At 43.0% G+C, this 9975-nt stretch overlaps 1 protein-coding gene and 1 non-coding gene across 3 annotated transcripts; both read right to left on the reverse strand.

The window, feature by feature from the left end:
* Nucleotides 1-401: 401 nt before the first annotated feature.
* On the reverse strand, nucleotides 402-473 carry TRNAH-GUG (transfer RNA histidin (anticodon GUG)). The gene has a single exon. It is a non-coding gene; the product is annotated as a tRNA-His (tRNA).
* Nucleotides 474-900: 427 nt separating this feature from the next.
* Nucleotides 901-6663, reverse strand: LOC100272912 (uncharacterized). 2 transcript variants are annotated; one of them, XM_008683180.4, is made up of 12 exons: nucleotides 6486-6663; nucleotides 6185-6376; nucleotides 5257-5388; nucleotides 4083-4232; nucleotides 3636-3791; nucleotides 2723-2857; nucleotides 2549-2614; nucleotides 2241-2347; nucleotides 2035-2134; nucleotides 1859-1950; nucleotides 1517-1586; nucleotides 901-1413 (listed from the first exon to the last, which is right to left on the reverse strand). In XM_008683180.4, exons 1-12 carry the CDS (start codon nucleotides 6564-6566, stop codon nucleotides 1324-1326), a joined length of 1371 nt encoding a protein of 456 aa, XP_008681402.1. In that variant the 5' UTR covers nucleotides 6567-6663; the 3' UTR covers nucleotides 901-1323. The 2 variants fall into 2 exon arrangements, with proteins under 2 accessions (XP_008681402.1, NP_001140836.1); NM_001147364.1 differs by having other exon boundaries at nucleotides 903-1413; nucleotides 6185-6373; nucleotides 6486-6656.
* Between the last annotated feature and the right edge of the window lie 3312 nt (nucleotides 6664-9975).

The following is a 9975-nucleotide window of genomic DNA, read 5'->3' on the forward strand; positions in this document are numbered from 1 at the left end:
TGCGGCTGAGATAAGAAAAGAGTGGCCGCGAAATGGGACATGCCAGAAGTGACGGCTACGAGCGGACGGCGCAGTGGCCGACCCTGGCTCCAGTAGCTAGCCAACCAGGGATTATTTTCCTTGGTTCTGCTGTCTTCCTTTTCGTTGCCTTCTACTTGAGTATTTTGCGCCATCTTCACCTGCAGCGTATCTTTCCAATTAATTACACAAGCTCTCTGAATTACAACGACTCACGAGTCCATTTTCAGGGCTTGCGTGTGTTGTCATGCATAACCGGATACTACAGTGGCACCCGGCTAGGAGGAGAAGAAAAAATGTGGCTGCTAAAGGACTAAAAAAACGAAAACAAAAGATAAAAAGGGGCTGGAACGAAATAATAAAAACAAAACATAAAAAACAACTGTGGCTGCTGGGATTCGAGCCCAGGTCTCCACGGCCACAACGTGGAATTCTCACCACTAAACTACAGCCACTTTGTTGTGCTGTAGTGTACCTTAGCTTTTAAAGGTCTTTGGTCATAAGCATCAGCGCCTAATCAAAAATAGCGAAGCACATAAATCCAGCGAAGCAGGTATATTCATCAGGGTCCAGGACCAATATTTTCCTTGTTTTTTTCTTCCCTTTTTTTTGTGATTATACTTCCTGCGAGGCCGAGTACAGCGATCCATCCCCAGAGTACAGCAATATTGTCCATTTTTCCTATGTGTTGGTACAGAATTGAGAACTTCAGAACCAATATTGTCCATTTTTCCTATGTGTTGGTATATTACTTTCCCTCGTCGCTTCTGCCTTTCATCCCCCTTCAAGATGTGCTAGCAGTTGTCTCTCAGAAAAAAAAAATATTATTTGGAGCAGAAAAAGGCAAACGGAGATCGAGTCTCGTTGTAGAGAGAAGAGAACTTCATGAAACCCTGCTCCAGACAGTGGGATTACGATGGCCATGGACAGAGATCCAGGTGCCATCCATCAGCGTTAAAAAAGAAATCATGTGCATGGTTACAAAGCTAGGGTCAATACAACACCCGTGGGCACACAGATTCTGGACATCGATTAGCGAGGGGGTGAAAACACACCCGGCAATTCCTGCACGGCTGGGCCAATCTTAATCGGTGTTAACGGTGCGTGAACAAGCAATATGCCGGAATCAAGTCTTCGCTGGAGGCTAACAAAAAACAGGTACTACAAAATTCAAACAGTTTTCCTTCCCCGCAGAAACGTGCTCTCTCCAAGACTTGTAGACTACGACATACTGAAGCAGATCGACGCACTTTGCAGAATGCATTTCTCTTCGAGGCTTTTCCTTCCACAGCAGGAGATGCAAGTCTAGGTGATGTATCTTTCTTGTTGCTCCTGGAGCAGGCGAGCCGAGGATTTGGCATCCAAATAGAGCCCGCTGACTTCCTCGAGGTCAGCCTGATAGAGACCATGTATATATGTATAATAAGACCAGAGGTCATAATAAGCTTGCGAGAGAACAAGGACCAGCTCACGATGAAAGCTCGGTCGGTAGATATACCTTGCACATCTTTTCTCTCCCGTTGGTCTTTGCGACCACGCTGGCAGGTGATAGCAACTGAATAGCATGTCTGCAGAGAGAATAAGGTCTGTTACCATCGTTTCTTTCCCACTAGTTATAGAGGGGGGAAGGACCGAAGGAGAAGTCGGCTTGCAATAGCAAACACTACATACAGTGAGATCAATTCTAATATTAAACTCAACCATGCGCGTAGTATATCAGGCCAATCGGATGCATCCCTAACTTCCAAGGACTTGTGTCTCTGATCTCATATTTGGAAACCAATCCATGGAGTGCGAGGAAAATACCGAAGAACAATAGAAAGAAAGAAAAAAATCTAACCTCAAAGATGTCTGCTGTCCGATCTCGCCTAAATAAGCAAGACTTTCTTCATCGATATCAATCTCTTCCACTTGTGCTCGGATAGCCAGTATCTGTAAAGGGCAAGGAACAAAGATTTACGCAAACTCTGGATAGAAAAAAAAAAGACATAAAGCATGCCCAAATTAAATAAGAACCTGTATCATCTCAGTAGGGCCATATGTTTCTGTCCGAATAATCACCAACCTATCTAGAAGGTCCACTGGTATACCATGTGGACTCGTCATATCGGTTCCTCTGGATGAAACCATCACAAGGCACATTAATCAAGGTGCAACGTAATACGGATTTATGCTGGGTATTGAAGTTAGCTGCAGAGTACTCTGGCAAATAAACTGCTTACCTCACATTACATATTCCTCTATTCGTAGCGAGTATCACAATTGGTGATAATGGGCTCTCCAATGCACGGTTAAGATAAGAAAAGCATTCAATATCCAACATGTGGACCTGAAAAAGGATATTTGATTAATTGATTTTGAATGGTCAGAAGACAGTCAGACACAATCAGGTTCAGCAATTGTGGCACTGCAGCATGAGACGGTTGAAACATGTTTAGCAACTAACAAAATCAGCGCGCTTTCTACTATTTTATTTTGTTAGGACGCGACAGGTGGATTTTTCAATCACAAGTGCAATAAAATGATATACCTCATCAATGAACAAAACACCAGGTACAAGCTCTGCGATTCCTTCGTCGATATATCTGTTTACCACCTTTCACCATGTAAAATTTAAAATCAGGTGAAGATTCTTACATGATTATATAAAATTTGATACTGCCTATAAAACTAAAAAAAGTTAGCTGAAAAAAAAAATCAAAACCTTATTGATTTCTTGGCGTAGCTTTTCGGTGATTTCAGTCTTCCGTGGCTTCATCATCTGGCCCATAAGGGACAAAATATCTTGGCCACCTTGTGGCTGGGCATTTGCTGCATCAAGGTCATGGAGTGTGACATCCTGCAAAAAAAATGATGAGGAGGTTATTTCCTCTTCAGAACAAGAGCATAGAATACAGGAGGCCTCCATGTTGAGATGCAAATACAAGAATTAATTCTTATTAAAAATTGCACTAAGAAAAATATCCTCCTTGTGATAATAAAAGGTCAGGTAATGTACTTTCAACTGTTTATTTACTAAGTAACAGTAGCAGAAGCAAGCATGGCAGAACCAAATTAATCGAGTCTAAGAGATTCTTGTTGAAAGGACTTGGGCTCATGGTCAATGGTGATGCACATAACAGTTGTTTGCAACTTTTATTCATGTATGTATTATTCTAACAGTCACTAGCATTGCACTATGACTCTTCAATATTTGTCGTTCTGGAAATCTGGTCTGCCCATCTTATACTACCTCCCTAGCTGATTTGTAAACCACAAAAGCAGTTTCCATTATAGGGAAAAAAGATGAATAAAGTGGCCAGCAATCTTGCAGGGAAGATCTATGAAACTTTTTGTAGCTAAAATTTGTTGTAGAAAGCAGCTGTCTTCAAAAACTCAAAATATCAACTTGCAACACTATATTGCTATAGCTTCACCAACATCTTGTGAAAAAAAAATAGTCATCAAATTGTGATAGAAATTATTGGTCGAAATTGCATCTTGAGGAGTATCGACAGTGAAAAGATTTTGTTTCATTCATGATAAGTTGATAACATTCACTAACAAAGGTACCATGTGAAAAAAATCACTGCAGAAAATATTGAAATGTTAAGGTTAAGATTGAATCAGAATGATACCTGCACTATTTCCTTTTTCTTATGGACTTCACCTTTGGGGATAGGAACATACTCTTCAGCTTCAAGATCATATTCTGTAGCAAAAGAATCACATCTACCAACTCTTTTCACTGCTCCACTATTTGCTTCAATGTATATAACATCACCCACTGCCACCTATATCCATAGGCAGACAATGAGTAACCTAAAGCAACAAATGCAGATAACAGAAATACAGAATAGATAAGGTAACTCAATGTTTAAGGAGCTACTCAGCACCAGGACATCTGACAGTGAGTCAGCATAAACATTCCCAGAGTAATTTATCAATAGACATAGAAGATTTAAAATGTTCATCAAGACATCATTTCGAGTAAGAAACAATTAGACTGCCCATTATTATTGAAGAGTAAAAACTTAATCCAAAAGTCTACCACCAGCAGGATAGATAAAAAATCAGGCAGTTACCTTTTCCTTGATCAAAGCATCATAAATTGAAGGGTCTAATTTCAATTGCTTAGTCCCTTTGACAGTCTTTAAGCCAATGATTACGTGGCTAATGCTTTTCGCATATCCACCAGTTGTGCTCTCAGCCTCTTCTGGGGAAAGTTCAATAACCTAGGAACAGAGCAACATTGGTATATCTATTATAGAAGCAAGAAGTGAACATTAGCTACCAAAGCGATAATGAAACAGTTGATAAATAAATAAAACCACTAATCTAATATTATAGCCTAGTATTCGTTTAACATGGACATGTGCTTGTATGCATTGCTTCATTGTTATTAAAACGTCGCTTAAACATCGTTTAAGCGTCATTTAAAGTTAGAGTTTAGAACGTCCGGCCATTTTAGCAAAAACGCGTAGCACGTCCGTTTATCACGTCTAAACGTCGTTTTCTCGTTTTCGGACGTTCTAGGCATGTTCAAGACGTTCTACGTGTTATTGGACCTTTCACAGGCCAAAAAATACACAGGGCATAGGGCACGACATACTCTCCTTTGTGTTGTTGCTAGCGCCGCCACCCGCCTCCATCATCTCCTCCAGGTCCTGCTAGCGCCGCCGCCCGACTCCCTCCTCTAGCATCGCCGCCCGACTCCCTCCTCCAGCGCCGCCACACAACTCCTCTCCTCCAGCGTCGTCGACACCCTCCCGCATCCATCTCCACCGTCGCCTGCCGCCCTCCCTCCGGTTACAGCGTCCAGCGCCAACAGCCTCCCTCCTCTCCTCTGCCCCCTCCTCCCTCTCCATCCTCCAACAGTCCAGCGCTGCCAGGCGAGTGAAGCGCTGCCAGGCGAGTGAAGCGCCACCCTCCCTAGCTTTAGACTTTCAATCATCAGGAGTTCCAGGTTCAGTCTTCCAGTTCAAACAGTGACGCCCTCCCTAGTTTCAGACTTTCAGTCATCAAGAGTTTATGGTTACTGATCATAGATACAAGTTGTAACTTGTGTGGTTGAACTTGATCTGTTTCATTTTGTTTTGTGAACTCAAGTACTTAACTTATGTATGAACATATTCTATAATTGAAAATTTATGTAATGTCTGAAAAGACGTTTCAACGTTCGTTTCAACGTTTAAATGTTAAAAAGGTGGTTCATAACGTTTTAACGTTTTACCGCTTTAATAACCATGCATTGCTTACCTCTCCTTCATAAACCTCTTTGTTTTCCTTTATACGCAAACCTATAGCTCTACGGAAATTTTCCATCAGCACCTCAGTTTTCTTGACCTCTGAGGAGTACACTTCTGATCCTACCATAGGACAGAATGGGACCTGCATTGCAGTGACAGGGGAAGGAAACATCAGAAGATTATAGCATAAATGCTACAGTGAATCCAGCAAGCATCACAGCTTATCAACATCAGTAACATTTTTCAGACAAACTGTCCCACCAGAACACCCAGTTAAGCTAGATGAACATAAAACTCGAACCATGCGGCTAAAATGACATTAGGTGTGCTACAATACCTCAAGATACCTATGAATTAGCTAAACTGTTCTTTTTCCTGCCCACCCAGAGCTTGTTCACCAAACTGTTAGGGTTGGTCTTGGGCTTAGTCAAAGAACTGACTGAGTCTTAGGAGGCTAACAAACCATGTTCCCTAATAGGGGGAACACCGTCTTAGTTAATGGCTTGGTCCTAGGTCTAACCTGTGTATATATATTAGAGAGGGAGAGACCTCCTGGTACAGTAAACTCAATCGGGGAGGGAATGACCGCCTATTAAGAGACCGAAACAATGGTACCGGCCGAGAAAATCCCTGAACCCTGGCCCCCATCACTAACGGGCCGGCATCAACCCTCCACTCCGCAACAGCCCAACCAGAGACAAAATGTTTTTGTTCATAATAGTGTGATTGATAACATAAGAAAAGATGAGCACCAAATTTAATGCATATCTATTTTAAAATATTAAATTTGTCCCAACAATTCGGATACCCACTTTCATCCCTAGTTTATCCCTTGTCAGGCTCCACTCATGTGACCCACAACAGAGAAAAATGGCGAAGCAATAAAATCATTTCTTCGAAGTACCAGAAAACAAATATAAGCCACTAGGCGCACGGACCTTGCTGCCGAGCTCCTGCGCTATGCCGAGCGCTAGCGCCGTTTTGCCCGTGGCGGGCGGGCCCGCAAGGAGCAGCGCGCGACCGGCCATCTTCTTCTGGCGGATCATGTCGACCGCCAGCCCGGCCGCCTCGCGCGCCGCCGCCTGGCCCACGAACCCCGCCGCCAACGGCATCGACATTCCATTGGCCTGCTTCGCAAGAAGAAGAAGAATAAGAAAGTGAGGGGCTACTACGCATACACACAGAATAGCTAAAACCCTAGGACAAACAGAGGGGGAAGGATGAGGAGCGGGCAGCTACGTCGAGGCCGAGGCCCTTGATGTGAGTGTGGGTGGCGATGCGCTGCTTCTTCGAGGTCGATTGCACCTCCTCTATCCTCATCGCCGCCGCCGCTAGTTATGCGCTCTCTGTTCTCTCTAGAGCTGCTCTCTCCCGCCGGCCGCCGCCTCAAGGCAACAAATTTGGGAGTGGAGGACGGTGACGACTGGTCTCACACTCACTCTTGTGGAAGACGTGTTGCCGCCTCCAGTGGGCCGCTTTGGGCTGTTATAAGGCCGTGTGAGAGCTATGGTTGGGCCTCCGCATATGGTTGGGCCGAATTCTTCGTCATCTTACTCGGTTATTATTGCAGTGTGACTGTGTGAGTAGGAGAGGAGGGGTATCTGTTTCTCTATAAATTTTCTTATTATTAAAGCAGAACAGATTTCCGCTCACACATGTGTCCACGACAACACTTTTGATTTTGACCACAGGTTCCTTATCTAACGGCCAAAAGAACATGAAGTCGTCCCAACGTCTACAGCTGCGAGCCTGCGACCGTACGGCTTCTCTCGAAGCTTCCTATCACCTGTGAGCGTCCGGCGTCCCCACCTCCATGTCTTGCAAAAGCCCCCTCGTCCCCTCCCCACTGCGGCCGTCGCGTGCAGCAGAACTGGGAGCAGGAGCGCAGCAAGCCCCTCCCTTCCCTCCTTGGTCTCAAACGCCACATCGTTGCTCCGACGCTCCCTTGTGCACCGTCGCCGCGAAGTCTGCAGCCCCTACCAAGCCTCAAAACTCCGTCTGTGCCGCTCCTTGGGTGCTTCGTGCCCCCCGGTAAACACCGCTGACGTGGCCGCACACGCCACCGCCTTGTCGCGTGTCGTGTCCGTGTGGCCTCGCTATGCGCCTGTCCGCGGCGCGGCCACACCGCGACGCAGCCCGCGTCGCCCGCTCGCCGATCTAGCAGTGCTGCTACCGTGCCTTTGCGCCCCCCCCCCCCCCCCCGTCGCCGACCACGTTGTGCCCTGCGTGTGCGTCGTGCCGCGGCCACGTCGTCGCCTGTGTCCCGGCCTGAGGTAGGAAAACCAACTACCACCTTCCTCGGTGCTTCGTCCCCCACCCTCTTCCCCCGCCTGGGTGCTACCATTTATTCAGTGCCACATATTTACCTGAATTTAATTTCCTCTAATAATATTCTGATATGAAGCGTGATTAGCAACTTTGTGGTTAAGCATTACAATGCTTTGATAAGTTAGTTAGCATTCTTTCAATCACTTCTTACATAAACAATAATTCTCTGTGAGAAACATTGTAATTATTTACCAACTTATATCTGGTTCTCCACTGAGCTTCCTACCTGACATCACTACAAATTTTTCGGCCAGAATGGTCTTGCAAGGTGATTCTGCTTGCTATCTACTATTGCAAATTCACTGTCACATTCTTCACTGCTTATATATACCAAGAATTATTCTACTACTGTCTTAAGTTAAGAGTCGTCACATTCATTGAATTAACTTGCAAGTTACAGATTGTGCTACTACATCATTCCATGCCTCTTCACTGCTTCAAAGTACTATCGAATATTTGATTGTCCAAAATTAGCAGATTGCACACATTGGGGACATACTATCATCTAGTCAACGTGAAAAGACACTACACTTTTCCCATGCTATTCTATATGTTTCTTTTGTAAGTTTCTTTTTCCATGGTTTTATATGTTAAGAATAGTTATGTGTTCATAGAATAATTTAGTGGTTGCATATTGTATAATTTTCTTGCTTATTTACATAATGTATCTTACCTACCTTCATTGGTATGTTGAATACTTTCTTTTTGGTTCGCTGTAAAGAAAAAAAATATGAGAGGCTTCTCATGAGTGAAGCGAGAATAGTCATCCACAATTACTAGACAGTACTTACTCCCGCCGATGCTTATGTAGGCAATCGGGCCAAATAGATCCATGTGGAGTAGCTCCAGTGGCCTGTCCGTTGTCATTATGTTTTTGTGTGGATGGAGGGTGCCAACTTGCTTTCCTGCTTGACATGCGCTACAAATCCTGTCTTTCTCAAAATAAACATTTATTAGTCCCAAAATATGCTCTCCCTTTAGAAGTTTGTGGAGATTCTTCATTCCAACATGGGCTAGTCAGCGATGCCAGAGCCAACCCATATTAGTCTTAGCAATTAAATAAGTGTCAAGTTCAGCTTTGTTAAAATCAACCAAGTATAGCTGACCCTCTAACACTCCCTTGAATGCTACTGAATCATCACTGCTTTTAAAGACAGTAACACCTATATCTGTAAAAAGACAGTTGTAGCCCATTTTGCATAATTGAGAAACTGAAAGCAAATTGTAATCTAAAGCATCTACAAGAAAAACATTAGAAATAGAATGGTCAGGTGATATAGCAATTTTACCAAGTCCTTTGACCAAACCTTGATTTCCATCCCCGAATGTGATAGCTCTTTGGGGATCTTCGTTTTTCTCGTAGGAGGAGAACATTCTTTTCTCCCCTGTCATATGGTTTGTGCATCCGCTATCAATTATCCAACTTGAGCCCCCGGATGCATAAACATGCAAAACAATTTAGGCCTTGTTCTTAGGTACCCAAACAATCTTGGGTCCTTTCATGTTAGAAACAAGCACCTTGGGTACCCAAACACAAGTCTTGGAGCCCTTGTGTTTGCCCCCAACATATTTGGTAACTATTTTGCCTGATTTGTTAGTTAAAACATATGATGCATCAAAAGTCTTAAATGAAATGTTAGGCTCATTTGATGCAGTAGGAGTTTTCTTTTTAGGCATTTTAACATGAGTAGAATGCCTAGAGCTAGAAGCCTCATTCTTATACATAAAAGCATGGTGAGAAACAGAATGAGATTTCATAGCATGAATCTCCTAATTTTGTGTTCGGGATAATTAGCAGGATATAAAATATAGCCCTCATTATCCTGAACCATGGGAGCTTTGCCCTTAACAAAGTTAGACAATTTCTTAGGGGCATTTAGCTTGACATTGCTTCCCTGTTGGAAACCAATGCCATCCTTAATACCAGGGCGTCTCCCATTATAGAGCATGCTTCTAGCAAATTTAAATTTTTCATTTTCAATCTCATGCTCATAAATTTTAGTAGTTAATTGATCTATGTGATCATTTTGTTGTTTAATTAAAGCAAGGTGATCATTTATAGCGTCAATATTAACATCTCTACATCTAGTACAAATAGCAACATGATCAATAGTAGATGTAGAGGGTTTGCAAACATTTAATTCATCTATCTTAGCATGTAATATGGCATTCTCATCTCTAAGACAGGAAATAGTATTATTGCAAACATTTAAATCTTTAACCTTAGAAATTAAACTAGTGTTTTCAGTTCTAAGGCTAGAAATTGATTCATTCAATTTATCAATCTTACCATTTAAACTAGCATTTTCATTTCTAAGATTGGTGATTGAATCATGGCACATGCTAAGCTCCTTAGTCAAATTCTCACATTTTTCAACTTCCTGAGCATAAGCATTTTTTA

The sequence above is a fragment of the Zea mays genome, chromosome 5 (genome assembly GCF_902167145.1).
Source record: "Zea mays cultivar B73 chromosome 5, Zm-B73-REFERENCE-NAM-5.0, whole genome shotgun sequence".
Lineage (NCBI taxonomy): Eukaryota > Viridiplantae > Streptophyta > Magnoliopsida > Poales > Poaceae > Zea > Zea mays.